At 38.6% G+C, this 27,509-nt stretch overlaps 2 protein-coding genes across 2 annotated transcripts in view; both read right to left on the bottom strand.

Annotated features, from left to right (window-relative positions):
- Positions 1 to 2,716: 2,716 nt before the first annotated feature.
- Positions 2,717 to 5,019, bottom strand: LOC119882244 (ADP-ribosylation factor-like protein 14). The gene is made up of 2 exons (XM_038692234.1): positions 4,542 to 5,019; positions 2,717 to 3,553 (listed from the first exon to the last, which is right to left on the bottom strand). The coding sequence occupies exons 1-2, from the start codon at positions 4,854 to 4,856 to the stop codon at positions 3,245 to 3,247; spliced, it is 624 nt and encodes a 207-aa protein (XP_038548162.1). The 5' UTR covers positions 4,857 to 5,019; the 3' UTR covers positions 2,717 to 3,244.
- Positions 5,020 to 5,553: 534 nt separating this feature from the next.
- ppm1lb (protein phosphatase, Mg2+/Mn2+ dependent, 1Lb) overlaps positions 5,554 to 27,509 on the bottom strand; it is a 45,627-nt gene continuing 23,671 nt past the window's right edge. The window contains 4 exon segments of the mRNA XM_038692233.1: positions 5,554 to 7,902; positions 10,020 to 10,181; positions 19,278 to 19,377; positions 19,379 to 19,495. Of these exon segments, the coding sequence (XP_038548161.1) occupies positions 7,562 to 7,902; positions 10,020 to 10,181; positions 19,278 to 19,377; positions 19,379 to 19,495 (720 nt within the window). The 3' untranslated portion in view covers positions 5,554 to 7,561.

The raw sequence follows: 27,509 nt of genomic DNA, 5'->3' as shown, positions 1-27,509 counted from the left end.
TTGGCTTCGGTCTTCACATCGATCTGCAGGGCGCGCCACATAACAATATACAAATTCATAGCCTATTTGATCGTTATTTATATAAATGACAATTTACATCAGTTATATGCTTATACAGTGGTGGGAGAAGTATGTAACCCTTTCACGCATGAATTATTAAATCACAAAGAAATATTTTTTGTTTGTTTTTACTTTCAAACAAGTGGAAAAAATATAAATCTACAAAAAGTGATACAAGGTATTCCTCGTGTTTTTGTTTATATGTGTTTTAATTATGGTGGATTGTGTTATGATGTGAGCTTGTACATATTTTGTACTGGGTGTCTTGTATTGTGTCTTTATATTTATTTTATTTTATTTTACTGATATGCACCTAAAAGTTGATTGATAAACTTCTCCCCCTAATATATTTAATTTTCATATGTGGACACCATGCATCAATGGCATCAAAACTGAATCAGTGGATCTCAGTATAGGTCCAAAAAACGATATGTTTTTAAAACATTTATTAAAAGCAAGTGTTATAAATAAACATAAAGTTATACAAGTCATCATTTTAAACACCACTGGAGTGGACAGGTTTATTTTCAGTCACAGAACACTGTACTCTACTTTTCTGAGAATAAAATGATTTAATAGTTATTGCTGAGGTACTTGGTGCATCTCCACTTCTCTCCCCTATTTAAAATGTATGATGCAGTATATCAAAATGACAGAGATGTAAAACATAGTAATCAAAGAGAATTGTGGAAAAGGCTTTGGGGGTCCACCATGTGGTGGTTGAGACATGGTACTATGACTAAAATGGCTCAAAATGGCTTCCAAATATCTGTCCAGTGTAGTTGACATCCTGCATAAAAAAATTAAAAGTAGAAATACCACAACGTAAAAATCCTGCATTCAACATTTTACTTAAGTAAAAGGACATGGCCCCATCACCTTTTGAAATTGCTGATTTTGTCCCCATTACTTTTTGAAAGCATTTGTTAAAAATGTTCTGAATATAGCTTGCAACAAAAAAATTAAATAAATTTGAGAAAGGTTTGTTTACACAATAGGAAAACATGCACTGCAGTGTAAAAATAGAAGAAACAAATGTGTATTGTCCAAAAACAGTAACTTAAGCTAAAAAACACAAGCTACTGATTACTGCATTATATTACATGATACATTATTATATTTTGAATTGTCACCTGCCACCTGAATTTTGTGTTTCCCTTTATTTAAATAAAGTCATTTCCACTATAAATTATGTTTAGATTTTTCTAAATTTCTCCAGAAGTGTTTAATGCTTAAAAAATTCTGGGGAACAACCTCACCAGACTTACACATTAGCACTGAATATTTCTTCAGTAATGCTAAAACATCTTCTTATCTTGTTCTCGTGAACCTAATATTGTGCATCATCACATCTCGTGAGCTAAGTGTATCGTCACACCCCTAATCTGAACTCTTAAGTCCCCACCACTTTTGAACACAAAGTGATGCCCTTGACCAAAAGTAAAAGTACTCATGCAGAATGGCCCATTTCAGAATCATACATATTAATTTACTGTATTATAATTAGTGATGCATTAATGTGTACACCACTTTAATGTTACAGTTGGCAAAGGGGAGCGCTAAATTTGATTACTTCATATACTGCTGGGTGTGATAATATATCATAATTTATAAGTTGATGTATTTTTTATATTAATAATATAAATCTGCAAATGAACTAGTAATTAAAAATGTATGTAGTGGAGGAAAAAGTACAACATTTACCTAGAAAATCTAGTTCAGTAGAACTTTAAAGTAGCATTAAATCAAAATACTCAAGTACAAGTACCTCAAATGTGTACTTAAAAATAGTACTTGAGTAAATATACTTTCCATAACTGCATTTGTATTCATGTGTATTTTATACACTGATAGAAGGAAGTACATTTACTAGTACAATGTTGATATTTGTTCTTTACTTGAGTATTTCTACTTTTTTGCCTATAATTACTTTGTAGATTATTCTTTTATTTATCAAAATATTGATAAAGTACACAGTCATCTTAAAAATATGATCCACTGTTTTACTGTAAATTAAACTACCAATAGTATAGCCTACAAACAATGCTGGATTGTCAACCATCAAAAAACAGACCGTTAATAGATTTTTGGTAAATTGATCAACTGCAACCAGATTGACAAAGCAGCTTTCATTGTTAGACAATATTTTTTGCTATATCCCCTCTTTTTGTTTTCCCTGGACAGTGTTTCTAACCTTGAAAGTAAAACAAAAACAGAATATTGTGCTGGAAACACAGTTACTTTGGATGATGATGATAAAACCTCGTCTTAACTTTTAACTTCGAAAAGCATTTTTTTATAGAACAAGGACTTTGTCCCCCATCTCCTACATTATGATTACAAGAGGATCTCTTTAAAGTCAGAATGGACAATTATAGTGACTAAACTATCCTTTAATGGCTTGTATGGGCCCTGTGTCAAAATCTAAGATTTTGAATTTCTGGACTTTCACAGGTAACATGTTACATGCCATTTTTACATTCTTGTATTGCAACCTTTACTCAATTAAAGAATCTAAATACCTATCTTCTTCAATTTTTTTTATCACCCAAACTCCCGATATCTTTCAAGTCAACATAATTTAACAACTTTTGCAACAAATAGACAAAACAATACTGAGACAGCAATAGCATAACATTGAAAACACACAGTTTTGTTGTTGTTTTAATGTCTTTAATGTAACAACACATATACTTTACATCACTATTAACAATATTAACACTGGTAATGTCATTATAATTAATATATACAATAAATAAATAAGGCTTGTATGAAATAGTAATGAGAAGTATTTTTTATTTTATACAAATAAATACAAATACAGACACAAGAAATAAAGAAAAATGGACAATGCACAAGCACATTTCTTTTAGCCATGGAAACTTGACCATTGACTGTATGTACACTGTGCGTCTGAATATTTTTTGCAAACAGCTAATATCAGCTTGTGACACACTGGCTGTGTTCTCATCCTCATTACGTACAGATCACCATGGTCCAAAGACACCAGGATCGAGTGAAAATTCTTTCTGCCACAGAGATTAACACTTCTAACTGCAATCGTGTCATCCCTTTTGGTATCACCTCCTCACATCTGATCTTGCCAGAGTGAGGCCATTTGCTGATGGGGCCAGCAAGAAGGAATCCTACACATTGTATAAATGAACCTTAAGATTTTTATCCATCATCTGCTGCAGAGCAAGACTTGTTTCATAGCTGTGACACTGAGGCCCTTAGATCTCATCTTAACCTTAATGTCCTCCTGAGTTTGTTTCAATGGAGTCTTCATCAGATAGACTATCCTCCTGAAACCTTCCTCGAGTCCCATGCCGGTGCTGGCTGAGCAGGGCTGGATGAACCAGGGCCTGCCCTCACACACTCTTCTCAATTCCAGTTTCAGGCAAAGTGCTTCTGGGCTTAGAGCTCCCTGTAGGTCCTGTTTGTTGGCAAGGACCACAAGAGGAACTCCTCTGAGGCTTTCGTACTTCAGGACCTAATACAAACAATAATTACTTTAATTAATTACTGCAGTTTAAAACACACTATTAAATTAACCTGTCCATTGCACACAGTGTTCAGGGGAAAAGAAAACTTTACTTAAACCTTGATGTTTTAGCATTAAGCAGTATATATAGACACATTATATGGCTTCTAACACACTGTAAAGTTGTTGAAAACAGAGATAAGGACATATTTAGCAATTATTAAGGTATTTGTTAACAATTATTATGCCTTTTAAACACATATAACACAATTCTAGTTAAATATGAAGTATCTATTTATAATATTTATACAAGAATGTATGCTTTTAGAAATACTTCTTTTTCACTCTAGATGACAATGGAGCAAACTCCATCCTATTGAAGGCCATAAGGTCCTGCTGAAAACTCTAGCAGAAAGTGGGCAGTGAATTAAGAATATTTTTTTGGGTCAAACTACTATTTTCAAACTCAAGAATAAACCTTCAAGATCAACATGTCTTCATGAGATTAATGCATTTATAAACATATAAACCTGTTTGTTAATGATTTGTACAAAGAAGGAATGCTTTATCACATGTATAATCTGTCATCATATATCAATAAATATGATTACAAGTATAATATACAGTATTATTATTTATCAGTTATTGTTATCATTCAGAATTCATTCAAATTATATACAAAGTAATGGAGTTATAGTTGACAAATACATTAATAAGCACTTATATATGTTCCTATATTTGCTTACAATAAAATTATAATGTGCTATAAGCCATTTATTTAAGACCCCCTCCAGACATGCTTCAAGACATACAAAAGTCCTCTGCTTTGATCTCTTTGAACATACATGAACTGAATATTTGATTTTGTCTGATTTTGACTGTTAAGGTTAAGGATCCAAGTGAATGAAGGGAGGTGGTGTTCATATACTGCATATTAATGCAAAATAAAGGTTTTAAACGTTAAGCCTCACTCAGGAATTCATTCTGATTTAATTACCCGACGAAGTTCCTTGCAGGCCTCGTCCAGCCGTTTTTCATCCCGGCTGTCCACTACGAACACCAGTCCGGCTGTATCAGTATAGTGATGCCTCCAATGGGGCCTCATCCTCTTCTGGCCCCCAACGTCCCACACAGTCAGGCCCGGGCTGCTCCTGTCTGTCTCCAGTGTCTCTACGTTGAAGCCCACAGTTGGCACGGTCACCACGCACTCGTTGTACTTCAGTTTGTAGAGCAGGGTGGTCTTTCCCGAGCCGTCCAGACCCAGCATCAGGACCTGTGCTTGTTTACGAGGCTTGGATCCATACATGCCCATGTCTAAAAAGTGTAGCTTGTGTATATCCAAAAATCTGTGGCTTTTTCTTCCAGCGTAACTGTAAAAACTAAGTTGTCAGCACCCAGTGGCTCCTTTGTACTGTCTATCTGTAGGCTTAGTGTGTCTGCTCTCTTATAGAGACTGTGTGCAATCAGTATGCTTTATGCACACACAGGCAGAGTGGTCCCTCCCCCTCTGTAAGGCTATTTATATCCAAAGTGATGCAGTTCTCTGGTTAGCACACCACAGTTAGTGGAATCACATCACACCTGCTTCAGACCATCATACACACCAGCAGCCAGAAAGTCCATGTTTGGCTCAACTGGAAGAATGTGTGTTCTCACTGCCTGGATGTCCCATTGCAGTGAACTTGGTTTATTGCCAAACTCTAACATAATAGTGTTGACTGCTGTAATGAACATCTTCTGATCACCCAGCAGATGAAACAGGGGGCTTTTTACAAAAGTTAAGGGTCATAGTCTGATTTCAAGTGAAGTTGTTGCTGCATTTTCTCTTTAACCAAGGAAAATTTCATCCTCATTATTCCTTTTTGTGAAATGAGTCCCCAGAATATAGACTATATAAGGGTTTTGTTTTTGTCTTCTCTTTCTATTTTTTGTCTATGTTGTTGTCGTTTATATTCTCTCTGTATACCTTACTTTTTATTTTCTTTAAAGAACACACACACAACATAGAATAGTACATGATCATCTCTCATTTTAATGTTACCTTTTGATTTACATTTTAAAATGTCTGAATTCTTTATTTTTCAGTCTATTAAAGTCAACAAAAACAAGTACAAATGCCACAAACATTCTGTAATGTACACTGTCAAGGAAGAATGTGAACTAAAAAAGCACAAACTTTTTTATCAGGTATACATTTCTGAAGTTAAACAGTCCAGGAACAGGCGCATTGCGTTCTTCATTGCGGTATAAACAGTGGAGGGGTGATACTAACATTATGTGACAGTATGTACATTCATCTCACAATGTCACGTGAGTTATCAAGGAATGACACTGAGGTCGTGCAGTGTGCATGATATGATCAACTGCGTTACATTAAAAACCGAGAAGAAGTTTTGGCAGCAGACTTCATCACAGGAAATGAACAGTTAAAAAAATAAGGCAACAATGACACATTTCATTGAAAGGCGTGTACCATTTTGAGTTACAGTTCAGGGAAATGGAGATTGAACAATGACATTTGTCTCAAAATGATGGAACTAAAATGGCAAGGCATTAACTGATGACATTAACAGTAAATTGTCAATTTCAGTTTATTTATATCTCATGTACAATGTAGTAAACGATAATGTAAGAAAAGTCAGATAAAGGAATAGCATGTCAATATGTAAAAAATAAGTCCATTAAAAATACATCTTATGTTATGTATAGTTGTACATCTTATATTAAAATCATAACTGCCAGTTTTTATTTCAATTATGTGATAACTCAAAGTTATTATATATATATATAACTTAACAAACCTTAAGAAATAATAATTAGCAGTTAGAGTAATAATGCCATGTTAACATTATCACCACAATATCTGAAAAGATGCTGCTTTTAAAAGTTACACTTTACACCCATTTAAAGTGAGATTTGGTTACAATTTGACAACCTACTGAATTATCAAACAGTTATTACATTATCAATAGTTATGTGGATACTGATAAGTTGATGCTAAACAGAGTGACAGAACAGATCAATCTGGAGTCTCAGCTTTAAAAAGTCTTGAAATGTATAAACAATCACAACAGAACTGAGACTTTATCTGCACGGAAACTGACAGCAATCATTTTAAGTGAACTAAAACTTTAAACTTATAAAATTGGGCAACTCAAGACAAAACACTTTATTCAGACATCGAGAATTCCCACATCTAGTAAGTGTGATATGACGCTGTAATAGGTTCCCTTGCTGTACAACGTGAAAGGGTGATATTCAAACAAGCATATGCATATTATCATTTGAGTTGTTCATGTATAAAGAGAATAAATTCATATTGAGGATTTGCACCAGTGACATGTATTTGATCCAGGAATAAATGACCTGTCAACATTTTTAAACGACAGACTCTTCAGTGCAGACTCTTCAGTGCAGACACTTCGTAGACGTCAATACAATTAAATTATGTGGAAACTGAGTTTAGAGACTTAAAATATAAAAATTAGTGGTCAATAGTCAAATAGTTGAGGGAAAGACATCAGGCTTGAAATGATGTGGAAGTGAAACTCCACGCTATCTTGTATACTCTTGTATTTCTCATTATTGGCTAAACAATGAATTTATGATTAATGTGATGCTTGTGTGCAAGTTTATCACACAAAGACAGACATCTATTACTCTTTCTCCTCTCAACCACACACACACACGCAGACTCAAGGGCTCACCTACAGCTGCACAGAGCTAAATCTGTTTATTTGCATAACAGTGACCCAGCGCGCATTGCGGTGTCTGAACGATATGGCTAAGCCTAAATGAAAGACATATTCTTACAAGTGCCACTTTTTCAGCAGTAAAAGTAGAGGAGGGGGGATGAGAGGGAGGACAGGGGAGGACATTGAAGTACATACCTGTGATAGAAATAGTTCTCGTTCAAAAAAGTTACGGGCTCGGTTTTTCACACTTTCATCTTAAGCCTATTTTATTCTTACTGATTTTAAAACATAATATAGATCCTGTGTGTGGTAGACGGACAGTCTACTGCTCACTGGCCTTGCCTTTAAACTTGACCACCATAACCGTGATGTTGTCAGGGCAACCACGATAGAAGGACTGGAGGACGATGCTCTTGGCACCAAAATGAGGCTCGTCCAGTCGTTCCCTGATGAAGCGAACCGCCTCCTCGTTGCTGAAGGTGTCCCACAGGCCGTCTGTCGCCAGGATCATGAACTCCGGCTGTAGCTTGTTCAGGTCAAACGACATGATGTCAGGATCAGGGATGACCACGTTGAGGTTCTTCAGGGGGTAATCGCCCAGAGAGCGGGACATGGCCAGGATGCCCTGGACACGCCACGAGCCATTGAAGCTGATGAACCCACCTGAGGAGGAAGATAGAAGAGAAATAGTTGGGAAATTATTAAAACAAGGAGCAGGAAGGGTTATAAAGTATGTGAGAAAGAAGTACAGCAAAAAACGAGGAACACAAAAGGTGAGAGGACAAGTAGAGAAACATGCAAAACATTTCCATGTTTTTGCCATTAAACCAAAGGTAAAAGTTTATTTTGTTCCTTTTAACCAACTGGCAGAATGTCTATTCATTTCTATCACCGCTGCATTTAAATTGCAATTAATAATATGGATCATTGTTTCTGTTGGATACATTTCAATTAATGTCACATCCTGCAAGTACAGCTGTGTGTCCTCTGTGGCTTCAACAGATTTGCAAGTAGGGAATTGTATACTGGAAATGACTGGATAAGATGAAGACTTCCATCCTAGGCCAGGATGCCTCCCTAGTGAGCAACGACATAGACAGCATTTTAAAAACACGGAGGCTATAGAAAATTCTATTATGCATAACTTCCTATTATAAACAGCTAAAATCTCAGAATTCCCAGAAAAGTAGAGGACATGATCTCTGTGTCCTTGATAGTAGCTACTGTCTCTTTAGCCATCTGCTTTGATGTCATTGTTGGGGAAATGCTTTGCAGTTAGAAACATGAGACATTAGACAGTGCCTAATGTCTCTCTTAAGCACTATGAGGTATTAACTTAAGCAATTAGCTGCTCAGAGCAGTAGTTAAGCTAATAAATTCATTAATTAGCAAACATTTCTGCCTTCACTAGTATTTATGTGTCTTCATATGTCTAATGGCTTGTATTTAGTTGAAATCAATGCATTTCATTAGTTAGTTTTCATTCCCGTATACTGTCAGCAGCACTAAATTTATTGAAAATGCAACCTTTCAGTAAAAAGGCATTCATCAGGCATCAAACTAACCACCACAGACTGCAATCACTCCAACTAAAAGTAAGTAAAATCACAAGCACCTGGGGCAATTAATATTTGATTAAAAAGATCCCTATTATGACCAACAATGTATCTTAAGATCCCCCAGAATACAATGGGGGGAAAAAAGGAAATAGAAATACTGGTCAGGCAGTACAAAATAAATTCCATATGGCCAAATCTCATATACAAACAGAAAATAATCTTACATACAGCAAATTTACATTTAAGTCAATTTAATGAATTATTAAGGAAATATTAAGTTAATAGTCTGATATTTCGCATTTAATATTTCAAGTAAAACCTTTCCTAATACATATTCACTGTATTCTGTGGGTCGTACAGTACGTTGATCTAATTTGGGGGAGTTTTTGTCATGTTGCTCAATGGATGGAATTTTTGCTTTTATTTATTTAGCATTTAGAAGTTACAATAGTTTAAAAATGATGTATGCAGCAAGGTGCTCCACAATCTAATCAGATCATGAGCTTAACCTGTGGGTTTAAAGGTTCGGTCATTAATTGTTGTTGAGTGTCTGTTTAGGGATGAGTCACAGAGAGACACCACTGTAACAAGGTAATGCCACCCCTTGAGAGGGGGCTACTGTATAAGCAGTTCTATTAGTAAACTAGTGGTTCTTGTATAGGAGAATTAGGTTTAAAACATCAGGTGGCCACCTTCACTGAAGGTCACTGATAACAGTAGGGAAGCATCTGCAGTACAAGAATAATTACAAAGCATGTAACAGGAATAAGTTAACAGCAACTAAATCTCAATGCTTTTTTGTTCAGTACTCATTTAGACCATTAGATGGAGATGGTGGGCTTTCCTTATGGTGACCACACTGACTGACTAATCTGGCAAACTGCTGTCAAACTCTTCTCAGCACAGAGTTTATGCAGATTGGGTAGGAGGGAGAATTATGCCTACAGACACACCTTAAATACTGTGCACTGTCTGGCTGCATTTGATAACATGCGGCTTTAGAAGCAGATTGTGTTATCAGTCACTGGGGTTTGATGTCAGTCTGAGCACAGAGACACAAGATGTGAAAAAAGGGATAATGGTGCTTAGCTTTGATCATAAAAAGACATTTTATGCTTTCATGAGTTTTGATGTTCATCAAAGTTTGAACTAAAGCATTATTGTGTTCTTTAGAATTAGCTGAGAAAAGTCTGTTGGTCTGGCCTCCAGCTATTTTCTCACCAGCCTTCTTGATCCTCTTGCGTTCTTTGAGCTGGTAAGGTTTGTGGTCATGAGAGAGAGGAATGGCGTTGCCATCTTTATCGCAAAGAACTCCACGCGAGTCTCCGACGTTGGCCACTGTTAACTCCTTATCAGACAGCAGGGCCACCAGACATGTAGTACCTGAAACAGAGGAGAGAGGGGGGCAGCAGAGAAAGACAGAGAAAATAAAGATGGAGCAGGAGAAAGGGTGGGGGAAGTAGAAAGATGAGAATCAGAGTTTTTGTCTAATCCAGCAAATCAAATACCTGAAAATATTATATTTATGCATAAATCGACATACAGCAAGACTAAGACTGTCCTACAGCCAAGCTAGCAGCACTATGTACAGCACAGAGGGGCTTTCAGCTAAATGCTAAAGTTTGCTAGCTAACATGCATCACAGAGACAATGCTAATATGCTGTTTAGCAGGTATGTTTGCCGTGTTTACCATCTTAGTTGTGCAAGTTAGCATGCTATTTGCTAGTTAGCTCTAAGGGCAGAGTAGAGCTAAGGCTGATGTCTTTTACAGTTATTTGGTCATTAACCAACAAACCAACAAAGTTCTGGACAATTCAAAACTTGACCAGATGATGGCGGTATATGAAAAGCTAGAGGATCACCAAAATTACGACAGTTCATCTTGATGTGGACATGAATGTGTGCACCAAATATCAAGGCAGCCCATCCCCAATAATTGTAAAGACATTCAACTGCAATCATTAAATGTCAACTTCACGGTGGCGCTACAGGAAAAGTCAGCGGCTCACCAAAGTTATTAGGATTCATCTTCTGGGGGCCATAAATATACATTTAGATATTTCAGTCTGGACCAAAATAGTGGACTGACTGACAAGCTGGCATTGCCATCCATAGAACCACAATGCTAAAATAAAAAAAGTGGCTAAAATAATCCAATATTGCCATAAAACAGTCCTGCTTAAAAATTATGTGATGGCCTGGGAACAACACAAATCTGCAAGCTTGTGTTTTATTTGCTCTGGCAGATACATCAGGCCACCTTTCCATTCAGACAGATTTCCATCTGTCCTGGATCTGGTCGGGCCAATCACAACCATTCATCTAATATGGGATGGGTTTGACACAATGACTGTACAGAGGAGTGCAACCTTACTGGTCGGACAACAACCAAGATAGCTGTATTTTCTGTAAAAGATAAACAAACAACTGCACAAGCTTTGATTGTTGTTAAAAACAAGATGTGTTAGATGTACTTCCAACAAGTTTTGGTTAAGTTTAATTTAACAACTACGCTAAATCACACATTTCGTTGCTCTGACTGGGTGTAGGTCTATGCAATTGCATCCAGAGGCATTTTGGTTGACGCCCATTGATAATACTCCTTGACTGTATACGATAGCGCCCCGTGATATTGTCATATCAACCAACCATAAAACATAACAACCTAAAAACGATGTTTGTTAAGATGCACAAGTTCTGTACAATACACACCCTGCACTAAAGTGCAACACATGAAACCATGTGCAAACATTGCAAAAACTCTTTGAAGTAACTCTCTTCCTTGTACCACTCTGCAAAATGCTTTCATTTCTTATCCTCCTTCCTCTCTTTGTTTAGCTTCCCAGCCAGGCAGAAACAGAGTCTGGACTTAGAATCTGAGGCCTATTGTGTGAGATCCAAAATCCTGTAGAGAAAGAACAGATCTGCCTGTTTGGCCATCTGTTCACACAGAGAAAGACAAAACTGGAGAGAGAGAGAGGGGAACAGAGGAGAGAGAAAAAAATAACGGAGAAAGTAGGGGGTCCTACTGGTCTGGACCACCCGGACAGAGAGATAGGGGTGGGATCCAGAGAGAGAGATGGGAAAATGGGACATAGAATGGAAATATTCTCAGGGTTTTAGTGCACAGAATGTCCCAGGAGGTAGAGAAAAGACTAAAACAAAGCTGGTTTAAATGCCATCCTAAGAATGCGGATGACCTACTAACATAAGTTCCATGTCTTGGTGCGATGTTGACCGACTGACAAGTTTATGTTGAGCTGAATGAAATAAATCTATCTCCCCCATGAAGGGTTATCCACAGTTACTCTGTCCTAGATACAAGTCAGTGTGAGAGGAATGAGATGAGAGATGAAGGTAACACATGCAGCAGTGGATGCAGATGAAATGAATAGTAAGAGTTGACCAGGGGTGGATAGCTAGGAGAATAGGAGAGATGTGAGGAAAGAACAAGACAAGTGATTACTTCTCAGCAGGACAATGTCTTCATTATTCCCATTTATAGCTTTGGATGATAAGTGATAAACAGAAAATTGGGCAAAAAAAAGAAGGAGACACAAAATAACTATGAGAAACGGCACTAGCTTTGAGTTTAGCTGGAATGAATGAAGTGAATATTGATGCCACTTAATCATAAATTACTTAATCTTTTACAGTTTGTGAAAAATCCATTTCTATTAGTTTCATCATTGTATGCATCCCTAATCCTGCTGCTTGTGCCCATAGCTGCCGCTGCACTGTGCCATGCTGTCCAGCTAATTATCCTTATCTAGTTCCCATGGCAATACAGATAATGGACTGAGGTGCCTTGCTAGCGCACCCTTCCCCAATTAGCCCAGCCATACCAAGCTTACGTTCAGCATTCCATATTAAAATGGCACCATGGCCCGCATGCACCCTGTGCTCATGCTAATTATTGGGTTAGCTTGGCTGGGCACAACTTCAACTTTCCATTAAGATTAACATCTCAGCCTCAGTTAGTCGCCCACTCCAATTTGTATCATTGCACTGATTTGCTCTTTCAGAGAGACTCTGTGTCTGCAATCTCAATAAGTCTGGAGGGTACAAGTGTCCATATAGCACCAAAACACATCCCATTTATTTATGTTTGTAACCAAGCTGCTTAGCATTTAGGTGAAAAATGTGAGGGTAGAACTGCCACCGCCCTGCTTACCCCGGCTCATTGTCTCCTTCAGAGCCTTTCTAAAAAACACTACCTGCCCATTACTTCACCCACAACAGCGACCGTTTCCCCCCTAAGAGCTGCCATCCTGTCTTATCTGCCCTCCTCGAACTTGCAATGTTAACATTTATAGCAGTGCTATTTTTTTACCATTTTGTACTTCATAAACTATTTTGAACTGCTTTATCAGGTCTGTGCAACACTCTGTATTTGCATACTATGTCATGTTTAACGTATAGCTTTGATTCCATTCATTCCTTTCCATTCTAAATAACTAGCTGTCTCAGCACCAGCCTCAGCCTTTTTGGAGCTTGGATGTGAGATTGTGCTTTGGGCTCCTGTGTACATTTGGACCACCAGTAATTTCTTGTACCTTTTGTAATCTTTAAGATGCTAAATAGAAGGGTAGATCATTTTTAATCATAAACTACAGTGACATTCAGGTCATATCTGGGCAATATGATTGGACAAGCTTATGGATCTTGCTTAATTATGCAAAGTGATTATGGCAACATTGACAAAGTCAGCCTTGTGGGTCACAAAGTGGTTTCAAAGAGTACTCCAGCAATTTAGCTTTGTACTCTTTTACCATTGTGGGAGTCACAATGAGTGGGGGGAAAAAAAGAAGGATCAACATCAATGCAGCAGAACCAGAGATATTGTCTGTTTTATTCCACAAATTCTTTGTCAAAACCTAGTTCTACATTACCCATATTGCAACTTGACAACAGCATTTCAGTCTACAGTAGCGGCTAACGTAGCCTCAAGCTGCTAGCTTCAAGCAGAGTAAGCAGTGAGCAGCAGGCTAGAGAGGACTGCTAAGCTCACTTAACTAATTCAGCACCAGACTTTTTTTTTAATTCTCAAACTTGCAGTCTCCAACCAATGCATCAAGTGACATTACTTCAGGCAATTTATCAGACTTCCTCTGGAGCCACAAAAGGCTTTAAAACGTTTTCCCCCAGATAATTAGTAATACCAAAGTCCTTATAGGCAAATCCTGCCACTCAGCAGACATCTTGGTAACGCCTCTGGGCAGTTATTTCAGACTAACAAGACCAGGCTCCAGATTGGCTGAATATGTTTCAGACTCAGCTGTTAAAAGCAGACAATTGGCTTTCTAGCAGGAGGGGCGGGATAACTGCCAACTTTAGCATTACGGGTTTTCCCTATAGAGTTGTAGTGAGGATTCTTAAAGTGGCGTGTCTCCTCCTCCTCCTAAAATGTCTCTGGTAGTACTCCCCAAGACCTGTAAATCGGTGGTGTTCTCCTTTAAGATAACCAATCTCCTTATTAAATCTCCCTCGTCTTCACACAACCAAGTGGGTGCAGAAAAATGAAGTTTTTTTTGTGCCAGAGTACACACATACTCATAAAGTATGGCTAAACACAAAAAATTCCGTTTTTCATGTGGAGGTCAGAAAGTCAGAGCACTTTTAAATCCAACACAAACCTGCAAAGACTTGAAACTTGCTTGAGAGGATAGATAATTCATCACAATGAAAAACTCTCCATCTTAGCTATCTAATGGTCCCACAGTCATGCAGTGAGCAGGAGCGGCTTTAAAAAGTGTCCTTGGTGAGCTCAGGAAACAGACATAAAACCACTGCGATAATGAGCTGTGTTGTTATATCCTCTCCGATGTCAGAGCCTGTCAAACATGTTTGGTCTTTGTCAAATATTTGATCAAAATTATGATGTTATGTCTCTAGGCCACACATTTCCCAGTGCACTTGAAATAATATCCCATTTTAAAGTTTTATAAATGTGCACTATAGACACATTTTTTTGCTTCGCCTATGGCTATAGAATTTAGGCACTTGAATACTACGTCCTGTATCTGATTTGCAAGGATCAGTATCAGGCACTTTTTTTTATTTATTGCTATCAGCTCTATAAAGTTTGATCCATTTTTGATACTTTATTGTACACCTACGCATCTGTAATTTATTTGACAGCTGGGTACACAGAAACGCCTCACTGGATGCTATTCTGTAATAGAACCGAAGAGCGACACGCACAACTACACAGCAAGCAGTTTCAATTAACTATATCCAAACTGACAGCGAGCAGTGAACTGTGTTAAAAAAAATGTTGCTTTGTCTCCATTTCTGTAACACAGAAAATTGTGTTTTGTCTTCTTTTGAACAAAATTACTTGGAAGAGCCACAGGTCCTCATCTTTCTTCCTCCATTACCCGAAGGCCAAAGACACATTTTGATCATGTTGCTGTAGCCTCAGTGTGCATTTTATTCAGATCTGCTCACTATTGTCAAACGAGTGATAAATTATTGCCCTGTCACCCTTTAAATGAGAAGCTTGGTGTTTGACACACAGAGTGGAAGTAGTTACTATGGCAATAAATGATTAAAATTCAGAAACAATACGGTGTGATAACATTCACAAGTGGATGAAAAAAAAAAGTTTGATACCAGTTTGAGTACATAAATGAGGCTGTAAGACCATTTGGTGCCACCACAGTTCATATGGCCTTGACTGTGTGTTACAAACAAAGTGATCTAAAGAAGGAGACGCTGAAGAGTTTGAACAAACTGCTGGAAACATATTTGGTGTGAACAAACATTTACTTAAAAAGGGGAATGGAATGTGAAGTACTTTTAAAAGTAATCACTTCACAAAAAAAAAACAACAATTCAAACAAATCATTGGAGTCAGAGCAGAAGAAATGACTCGTATCAATAAAGAACAATTACATCAACATTTTGCTCAAGTGATTATAACAAATATAGCTGATTATCTCCGTGATCTGATAAGAAAATAAATGCAAAGCTTAGGGCAAAAACAAAATTCCTGGTAATTCATTAAAGGGAGTTTTCCTCAGAAAACGTGTGTTCTGAAAACATTTAGATTGTCTCTGGTAGTTCAGGAAAGGCTCAACACTTTGAACTAGGGAAGAGGCATGTGGTTATTACCATAGCGATATACTGTAGCCTATATTGATACATTTTCAATATCAATAGTCTGGCACCAGTAATACGAACACTTCCTGTTGCATTAGGCAGAAATATTTCCTTTCTTCTTGCAGATATTTGATTTCCAAAATTTTCGGCTTTCTGGCCTTGAAATGATGACATAGCATTGTTCATGTTGCTTAAGAGGCGCATTCACTTTTTTATGTCACTATTTATATTTATATTTTTCTATTCCCGGAGCCAGTTTCTCCCAAAATGGGAGGTCGAAACTTAAATCCTATCTGAAAACTCACTTTTTCCCCTGGCTTTTAACCCAGCATGAAACCTGTGTGGTCTTCTGTTGTTGCCTTTCGATTGCTTGTGAACCATTAGTTTGTGTGTAATCTATGTTGTATTGTGTTCTGTGTGTTTTAAATGTGTTTTATGTTTTGTTTTTTTTTACTTGTGCAGCACTTTGTAATTGTAAGGGCCACCGCCTTACCCCACCCCTCGCTGAATTTATACATTTGTCTTATGTTTGTGGAGTTTAAAATTTTACTTTTTATAATAGGTCTATTGAACTGTTTTTGATTGCTTATGATTGAACTCCAAGCTCTCATTGTGGACAAAAATCTAACCTAAGCTAACTAATCTCAAAAATGCCCTAACCTGTCTCTACATTGCTGTTTGCCACATTAACTACTAATTATTGTAAAAATGCACTACTGGACACTTTTGTGTGCTTGAGTGGGTGCAAACATGTGCTGAGAGACATGTCACACACAGCTACATGAAGGTGATTGCTAACCGAATACCACACAGCGTTAAGGAGACTGTTTCCATAATAGACTCTAAGCTTCTGGCCATTCTATCAAAGTCCCATCTCCCTTATCTTTCTTTCAAGCAATTTTCTTAGCCGATAAATAACAGAGGGATAAATCTGATACACTGTTGTCCTGGGGACTGAGAGCTGAATTGAGAGAGTCTCTCTCTATTTTCCCTCTCTCTTCTCCTTCCCTGCCAGCTTAATTTGGCCCTGATTGCGACAGAAAGCAGGGAGCTGTGCCCCTTAAATGATGCGATTGTTGAATTAGATACAGGGAGAAGAATTCACAACAATTACCTGATCAGCAGATCCCCCTCTGAGATGCTGACAAAGACTGAAACATATTCAATCCCTGAATATCTAATGCTTGGATTAGACAACAACACAGGGCTTTGAGCTTTTGCACTGTAATGGAGCCTGACTGTAAGTTTATCTCTAACCGCAGTATCTGTCCTTCTTGCTGTGCTGTCCAAATAAAGGATGATAGAAATATACAGACAAATAAAAAATGGTTTGGACAGATCTTTTTAGAGTCTGGATGCAACAGGTCATGTAGGCAGTCTACTTGGTGGCTGTAGCCTACATGGATCAGAAAGCTGATGCTTTATCTGCAGCTGCGGAAGCACCGAAGGAGAGGAGGTTGAGGATAAAAGAAGATGAAGAGGTGGAGAGAAGGTAAGTGTAACAAAAAGCGTTACAGCTGCAGTATGTTGAGCTTTTCTGTGAGTTAATAATCAGCTGTTGCCTCTGGACAGGGCACTCTAGGTCTGGAGATTTTAATTCTTCTCTTCAGCAATCAGGGTATCATGTGACCCATCCTTCTCTGGAGGATGTGAGACCTTCTCAATGGCCCTTGCATACCAGTGACTCCCTCACCAACTTACATGTGAGTCACATGTCAGCTGTCTATGCAGGTATTCATTTAGGCTGTTTGGACCTACAATCTAGTTGTAAACTTTAACATTCTCTTTCTCCTCATCTTTTCTTCCTGTATATTAGAACTTGGGTATTTTCTTAGTTTTGGCCATCATTTCTATCTGCTATGATAACAATAACCAATGTAATTGCCGGTGACTGGGAGCACAGAGACACTGCTGGTGACACTGCTGCACGAAAGTCCAACGGGGAAAGAAATGCAAGTGGTCAGATGATCAGGTTTATATAGATTATCTACAGCTTTCTTTTTAAAGTTACATTTTGAACTTAAAGATTATATTGGTCAGTTAGTCACAGAAAAAAATCCAACAACCTCAAACTCTATTTAGAAGCTGCGCACTGTCTGCTCCTCACGTAGCTGAGAGTTGGTTTAATCAGCGACACAGGAAGGAAAAGATACCTTTCCACAGGAACGCTGAATTCTTGAGGTCCCAGCATGTGACTACAGTTAGTCCGTGTAATCATTTTAAAATCTGAATTTCAGATCTTTCCCCTGCACGTTCAATAAGCCAATAATGTTTCTGCCATATACAAAAAAAGATTCATAATCACCAGTGTCAACATATGGTATTGGCCTCCTCTAATTTCCTATGCTCCAGTATTTACTCCCTATAGTAGATCTGTTAAATTAATAGCATTGGATGAAAACCACATGAAACTCATTGCTATGCTGCACCCCTCCCTTAATTGTTCTGTTGCTGTCTCTCTGATGTCTACAAAACCTTTTAGAACAAAGTCAAATATGTTTATGAATGAAACCTGTATGCCTCTACAGTACATTGCACTGTTCTCTTCCTCCTCTCCCACAAAGGTTTTTCATCACCCTTTGTATCTATGTTCTCACTCTCCTCGCCCTTTCAACGTCCAGCTTTCTGTTTGTCCCTTTCCTTACCCTTTGTCTCAGCACTTCTTTTTTTTATCGTTCTGCCTTCATTTTGCCTCTCGCACGAGTCTCTCATTCGTTTCTACATATAGCTCTTATCAGCAAAATGTCCTCCTTCCACACATATATCCTTCCCTCTTACCCTTCTCCTACCTCTTTCCATCCATCACTCTCTCTGTTGCGCGTCACCGCGCCCTCCCTGCCTCCCTCCAGAGATAATTACTACAAGCCTTGTGAAGATCAGCTTGTATTTAAACAGCTGAATAAGCAAGGCCTGGTGCTGCTCACAGTCACTATTCAACAACAGTCAAGTGAAACAGTGGAGTGAAAAATAATAATAGTTTGCTTGCAGAATAATAGGGGACATTTAAAAGCATCGTCTTGCACTAACTGGTGCTTTTCTTGTCCCCAGGAATGAGCAACACTCATGGATGAAAACCATCTGTATGTGGCCTCTGCCCTCTATTGTGGCCACACATTCAAGCTGATATACTGTATGCACACTGCAGATCACTGCTAATTAATATGAACCAGGGAAGCATCTAAACAGACAAAACCACTGCAAGAAAAAATATCTGCAAATTTTCATACATGCAAGAACATGCACAAATGTTTGCATGATTACGCTTGAATATATCATGTATATAGTTATGTGTACATGCTTTTACAGATTGGGGGGGGTGGGGGTCCAGGCTATTGTGATGTATAACAAACAAATACACATACACATACACACACCTGCTTCATTGTAAGTGGCAGAGAGCTTGTCTAGCATTTCTCTGTCCAAATTGAGGATCTGCTGCTCCAAGATGGAAGGATAGGACAGGCCACCTCCCTCCCTTTTTTTCATCTTTCTCCTTGTCTTTTTCTCTGTCTCGCTCTTTCTCCCGTTCGTAGGTCAGTAGCTGCTGGCGAAGAGCCTCAGTCAGGTGGGCCTTGGCATAGTCAGCAGCAGCCTGGTAACGAAGTGCACAGAGAAAGAGAAGACAAGTTAAATGGCTGCAGATAAAAATTTGTTTGGTCAAAAAGACTATCAGAGCTGTAACCAAATTTCTTTTGTTTTTTCAACCCACTATGTTCAAGCAGTATTAATTCATATGGTGTCGACCAGTGCTGAGACAATTAATCGATTCAACAAGGGACGGAAAATTTATCAATCATTTTATAATCGACTTATTGTTAATGCATTTACCAAAAAACGACAAACATTCTCTGGTTTTTAGCTTCTCAAATATGAGAATTTGCTGCTTTTATCTGATTAATACATTTAAATGGAACATTTGTGTTTTTTGGACGGTTGGTCGACAAACACCCCCAAAACAATTTCAAGAGATCCCCTCTGGCTCCAGGAGCTTTTGTCAGGCATTCTTCACATTTTTTTGTCACATTTTATAGACTAAACGATCAAATTTGGGGGTGGGGAAATCAGTAGGTTAATCATCAATACAGAAAATGTGTGAGTTGCTAATGCTTATGTCACCATTTCCAAACGGACAGATGAGAAGTTGACAGACTGGAACCAGTGAATGTTTTGCCATTTTTAAATTACTAAAATAATTTCTTGATAATCAAAAAAGTTGATTTTCTATTGATTAACTAATCATTTAAGGCCGACCGAGGCATAATGAAAACCTGACTGCCAATGTATTGTGTGTTCTGGGAAAGCTACTTAAGCCACTCCAAAATGCTCCCTTTAAAACTGCATTTAAAAAAGTTTTAAGATAGCTACACATACACATATACACTACAACATTACTGATACAGAATATTGTTACGTAGCGGTTGATTTAAAAACAAACAAAACAATGTATATCTATAAACATGCACCCGCACTCAGTGTATTTGGCAAGTGGCTTACACATCAGGCCACAGTGGCAGTAACCTGCTTGTCCTTCCTGCCTTGCTGAAGCAGATAAATCACAGATAAATCACAGATAAACAGAGATAAAGAAAGAAAAAGTGCATCGCCAGTCAAACCCACACAACCTCACACCTGCTGTGGGATAGAGCTGAGCCAGATAAACTGTATCCTCACCTCTATCCATTTTGCTCTCAGGGTAACACCAACTAAACCGTTTTTCCCCCCACACGTTCCCACTGCCATTTTAGAGCAAATAATGCCTCCCTCCCCCTGGCTCAGTGCCAAACAGTGAAGACAAGCCAGACCAAGGTCATGAAGTTCAAAAAGTTTCAAGCACAAATGATCTGAAGCCCCCGCAATTCATACAGCTCATATTTCATACCTGCTTTTCACTTGTAGACATACCTGCAACGATTAAAAAGCATTGGATTAAGAAAATAGAGTGAGCCAGTCAAGACTGCAGAAAAACATTTGCAATTTCCTGGCGCTGAATATAATGCTTTGAGGTCATATGGCAGAGAACCATAGATGAACCTTATGTCTCAAGTGCTCATACACTGTCCTCATTTAGCTCTCTCTCCTATCTACGCCTCCCTCTCGCTCTCTCTCTCTCTCTCTCTCCCCAACTATATCTCATACTGCTCTGGGAAATTACTTTCAAGGACTCAGATAACCCTGCCTCTGCTGCTTCTTCTCCACACATGAAAACAACTCATCTACTCCTCTCTTGTTATATTTTGTGAGTGTTATTGAAGCTTTCTTCTGCAAGCTCCGTCACTCATCCCCTATCTTCACCATGAAACCCAAACACTTCAAATGTTCCATTTCCCAGGGTCCATTGTCTCTGCTTCCCTAATGATGTTCAGTCCAAAAATCACTCCGGACCTTTTCTACTTCTCTTTCTGACACACTCCGTTCTTTTGCATGAAGACAATCACTGTTGGCATACTTTCATCCTGCAGTTACCATGCAGAGAGCAGGAGTCATAAACTAAGTTCAAAGGTCATAAATAGAACAGGAAGACTATTGTCTGCTTGGGTAATGCTGTGCCAATTACCGAGCAATTTAATTGTCTGCCTGTCAGTCCTTCACAAAGCACTGTGGTCACTAAACCTTTTTTTCCAGCTGCATTCCTCCAAACTATTTGAGCCAGTGTGACTGCATGTGTGTCTTAGCTTGGAAACAGCAGACAGATAGCCTTGACAGAATGGGAAGTGGAGGCTAAGTCTTGATTATCTGGCAATCTATCTTGCTGGCTAACCAGATCAACACATTGAACACCTGGCTAAAGCATCTGCACCGGCTTAGAGGATGAAAGGAGGGAAGGGCGGATGAGGAAGGGATAGCAGGGATGGATGGGGATGAAGACAAGATGGTAAGGATCAAGGATAGTAATACAGGGGGGAACAAAATGGAGGATGAGATTGGCGTTTGGCATAAAAGCACAATGGAGGATTGCAGGAAGAGCTAAAGGATGAGAAGGCAGAACCAGAATAACAGGGCTGAAAGCCGAAAAGACAAAGAGGGGTCAAAGCAGCAGGGGTCCAATGCACAGCAGTGGAGAAAGTAAAAACGTGCTGAAACTGAAAGTTAAGATGAGTTTCTATGGTCATGGGGAAAAAAGACAGAGAAATGTTAATGAACAAACTGTATGACACCCTGTTTTAGAGAGGAAAGTTCTAATAATCTGCAATAAGGCAGGGTTAAAGGTGTTTTCTTTAAGTTATCATTACATTCAGTGGTTTTACAAACATGTTGAATGTATTTGCTTTCTCAGAACATTTGCATTCTTTAATATTTGAAATAATTTTACTTGCTAGCAGTCTTCTTTCCTGTCTTTGTATGCGCACTTCTACATTTGTTGGTGTGTTACCGCCACCAACTGCTGGACTGAATGTACTCACTTAAAAACATTGTATCATACACTACTAGTGGTCAAACTCCTTTATAACCATAATAAGTGTCACTACAAAAGACATTTACTGGATATGTTTGTATTGTTAGGTGTTTCACTTCGCTTTAAACTATTTTGCAAGATGAGTAACTAGACATCTGATGATTGTAAATCCAATATTTACTTACCTTTTAGCTCCGCTTTGTTCACCACCGAAATGTCAGAATCTGGTGATTCTGGCTTTGTCACTATGAGTGACTCCTTTCACATTACACATGTGTCATTTTATTCACAGTTAATACAAAAACATTAACTAGCCTAGTGCAAGTTTAAGTCCTTAATTACAACTAATAAAGCTGCAACTAAAATGTATTTTCACTGTCGATTAGTCTGTCGATTCCTTTTTAGATTAATCAATTAATTGTCTATTTTACAAAATGTAACATAATAATGAAAGAATAGTACACAAAATGCTGACTAACTGATTCCAAAACCTAGATATATTCAATTTAAAAGTGATATAAAACGTGTTGTCATTTCAAAACTTATTACAAACAATTGTTTTTTTTGGAGTGTAAAAAATTACTATTGTGACTCCCACTCCCAACACAGGAGAGTTGACTCAGAGTGCAATCAGTCATGGCTGTGCAGAGCGTTACATTGGCCTCTCCTTCACACCAGACTTCACTTGCACCACATATGCAAGCACAAAGGCATGTATGCACATACAGTAAATCCACAAACCCACACACAGGGCCACCTACACACATTCGCCCTTTGCATCATCCACCAAAACTCCCTCCTGACTCCTAACTGTGAGCCACTCAGATGGACAGTCCAACAGAAATAGTCAGGCCTTTTAAACACTTCAATCCATCACGTCGCAGACTGGCAGAAATGAGGAGAGTCATCAGTTTTCCTTTAGAATCACCCTGAGGGAGTTTCATAACCAAAGTAGAAAAATCTCTTTCTGCGGTCTCTCTGACAGATCAAGGCAGATGGAGAGAAGAAAAATGGGAATGGAGGAGGAGAAGAGTGAAGAGGAGTCTAAGAACCATTCATTAGCATCACTCAAGCACATCATTAAGGAGAGAGAGAAATAGAGACAGTCCCAGTTTAAATAGCAAGATAAGTGACAAAAAAAATCATCAAAGCAATGGAATACAGAGAAAGCAGTGGATAACAGAAGAGGGAGTCTGGAGAAAGATCATTTAAAAATATTTCTCTTTGTTGTTTTGATTTCCAATTCACATGTTTTAAAGTAAAATCACAAAAGTGATGTCTGAGGATACTATATTTGCAGTTTTCTAATCCCAGTACAGTCTGCAATGACTATAAATGGCTATGTGCGTAATGTTTCAGACATTTTTCATATCATTTGTCTTTACTTTGAATGAACCCAGCGGTTCTCAAACTGAGGGGGGGGGGGGGGGGGGGGGTTAGAGCCACTTCGGGGAGTCGTGGATGTTGAAATGACCTAAAGTTGCATGAATATGATTTATGTGTTAAACAAACAAAAGTTCTCTGATGCTAGCAAGGCTTATCTGAATCTTTATTTCAAATCGCTTGTATTGTTGATGATTGATAAAAATGAAATCCACTTTTGCTGGGGTGGGGGGCATTAACTTTTTTTGGCTTCAGAAGAGTGCGTGACAGAAAAAGTTTGAGAAAAAATGAATTAACCAGATTAAAACAAATAGATTATATTGATAACTAAAAGGGGGCAAGGGCTGGTGTTGTATAAAAACATGTGTTCATTGCAGATGTGTAGTAGTTTCTCCTCAGGATGACATTGTAGAGCTCAGTCTGTCCACAGGGTCCACAGAGTCCTCATTTCATTATCTCACACCTGAGCTTTGTATGTGTCAAGGCGATGCCAAGAGCACATTGTGAGTGTGTGTCGATATGCGTGTGTGTGTGTGTGTGTGCTGGCATAATGTGGTCACTGTAACATAAATAGAAGCCCCCTTGTTTGTACTTGAGAGCAATGTGAATGAAGGAAAACACCGCTGGGGTGAATAACACACAAACCCACAGCACATAGTCATCATTTCAAAGGCTGAGACTGAAAGTTAACTCTTGACACTGGAAACCGCAAAACATAGTTATGTTAACATAGACGACAAGTCCTAAATGCTAAATGTGAATTTTACCATTTTCCATCATAACTGAGCAAACTCGATCTGCTGGGGAAGATCATTCGATACAATCGAAAGCTCCAGAAAAGCTACTAAATAGACCTTGCAGTGAGAATGTTTTTTTTTTTTTTTTTCCAGGAAACCACAGGAACCAATTTGTAGATATGATTTATTTGTTTTTGTAGGATTACATTAATGGGTCATTTTGATTATCAAATGTTGATTACTGGTATTAAGAAAAGAAACCAACCATCCAATAGCATGACTATTTTAAATCAAAAATGTTTTAAAATCCATTCTTTTCCAATATAACTTACCTGTTAAGCCAACCTTAGCACATTTACGTTTTTTTATTTTTAAAAAGGACAATAATTTGCATTGTAACCTGTAAATAAAGAGCCAAAATCAATAAATAAACACTTTTCTTTCTATTTCTGTATGGTTTTTAAAATACTGACTTATTGCTAGAATAGTCCTCAAACAAGTACAACTACACTGAAACAATTTGCAGATCCGTTTCACTTGTTTTTAGAAAAACGATTGTATTGCTACTCAATAATTGGCTTCCTTTGCAGTGTGAGCCTGGAGCCAGATTGAAAGTGTTTGTGTGGCCCTGAAAATACCCCTTTGCGCCCAAACACACAGATTTTACCCAGGCATCCTAAAACTATTTCGCTCACCCAGCCTTTAAATCCCACCCAAAACCACAACAAACACTGAGCACAGATGGGCTCAGGGATGGAGGGCTGGGGTTGGGCGGGGATGGTGGTGGTACTGTGAACTTCTTTATCTGCAAACACACACACACACATACACACACACACACGCTCAAGAAACATTCAAAAATAAACCACTCAGAGCAACATTCATATTCAAATACCAGTTATGTCTCAGAGGGTATATGTAATATATGTAATGGCCAACACTGTGCTGCATGGCTGACAGTGTAAAAGAGGAGAAATGACTTCTGTAAAGTGAATGAAGATTTCAGTAGCGAAAAGCAGAGCTATAAAAGTGGATCAAGACTAGAAAGTTGAATAGAAGTCCATTAAAAGTGGCAGGAAATGCTTCAGTGCCTTCAGCCTTCAGAGAGAGAACTTGACATGAAATACTGCCTCTTGGCAAAACAGAGTCTGCTCCAGCTCCTTTCTCTTTCGCTCTCTCTCTGACTGTGAAAGAATTAGAGGTGTAAGACTGGTATGATAAGAACATCTGGGAACCATGGTAACGGCTGCCAGAGACCCCGATTGGCTGAACATCTGTCCCACCTCAGCACAAGCCTCATTCAAAGTCCCCTCAAACTTGCGGTAAAACACAAAGACCTGCCCTCGAGGACAACAGACCGCAGGTTGTTGGCTCATTCAGTTGCCAATAAAGCAGATTTTACAGCGAAGGTGACCGTCTAGTGGCTCCAAATATACCCCTCATACACAGGTACACACACACACACACACACACACACACACACACACACACACACACACAGACAGTTCTTGTCCCTCTTTACTCAAAAAGTGAAGGGAACTATTACGGATGTGATTCACATTCAGGCAGTGAACATACTCAGAGCCATCAGTCTGCCCCTCCTTTCACAATACACATAACTTGGAGTAAGATTTCACTGTGCATCCTTCCTGCAACAGCCGGGTCCATTAAAGGAGCTGAAAACTCATATTAAACCTAAACAGTCTATTAGAAGGTGGCTGTCTGGCTGATCCATGGCTTCCTAGTCGGTGTCTACGGCCTGTACACAATAATAGAGTGATGTATAGAAAGGAGGCTGACCATCATTTCAAGGGCTCTGTGATGCCAGGACTTGATTCATATACCTGCTGAAGCGTGCAGGGATTTGAGCTGCTGCTTGTATTACAGCCTGACTGATACTGGATATTTGCAAATAATGGCTGATATTAATTCTTTTGACATAAACATTTCTGATAAGGATCCCTGTGTTCAAGATGTGTACTGAGCCACAACCAGCAAATTACAGATAAATGTGTCTGAAAATCGTCCACCACAAAGCAGTGTAACGGCAATGCTTTTTCTAAAGGACCTAAAACGTATGTTTTTTCCTACTTATCAACCATCACATATGCAAATAGAGTTCTGCGATTAACTAAAATCTGCCACTAATATCTACCTGACCAATGCATCTGCATCACAGTAACATTGTTTTCCTTCTATATTCACCTGATAGCAGCAAGAAAACTGCTCCCACCAAAAAAAGCGCAAAGGGTGCATAGGCACTGATGCTGACACATCTCCAGCATGGTAGTAAATAACATTCAGACTTGCAACTCGCTGCCTTCTTTTTAAACACATGCACGTATACACACGCATATACACACATGCACACACACACACACAAACACACACAGTAAATGCGGCGTGAAATGTAATGCTATTTGTTAAGCACTACGGCAACGTAATTTCTTGGGTAATAATCTACATAGGTCTGAGTGCTAAGCAGCATTTCAGAGTGTTTCAGAGGAATAGCCTTGTGCTGTATGAGCATGTGCCAATATTTGTGCGTGTGTGTGTGTGTCAAGACAGACAGAAAAAGTTATTACATTTGGCCTGTGTGCTCCACACGCCGCATGCCTGTCTCACAGAGCGGAGGGGTGGCAATTAGAATAACTCCAGCTGGCATAAATCAGCACGGGCCATAAACACCCACAGTGAGGGGGAAAAGAGAGTGATGGAAGTAAGAAAAAATGAAATCAGGAGGTGAGAGGAAGAGAGCAGGAGTGATAAAACCATTTTAGATGTTCACCTAGGTGAGAAGAGTGAGGTGAATTCGAGGAAAAATGATGGAGAGAAAAAGAATGTGAATAGAGAAACACTTCCTACTGCAGATGTGCAAATTTCTTTGAGGTGTGGGACTGATTAAAACATACACAGTGGGTGTGCTTACTGTCATGTTTATGTTAAATGTATTTACTTTTGTCATACGGCTTACTTGCAAGACAATTACTTTTTTTTCTTTTCTTTTTTACAAAGCATTCGTTTATTCCTTCCAACCAGAGAGGAGTAATGACAACAGAATGAGCCACGACTGACTGCAACAAGCAATCATA

Source organism: Micropterus salmoides, unplaced genomic scaffold (assembly GCF_014851395.1).
Source record: "Micropterus salmoides isolate LMB-PRFRI ecotype aquatic unplaced genomic scaffold, ASM1485139v1 Ms_hic_scaffold_3, whole genome shotgun sequence".
Classification (NCBI taxonomy): domain Eukaryota; kingdom Metazoa; phylum Chordata; class Actinopteri; order Centrarchiformes; family Centrarchidae; genus Micropterus; species Micropterus salmoides.
This window is presented reverse-complemented; position numbering and strand designations above follow the sequence as displayed.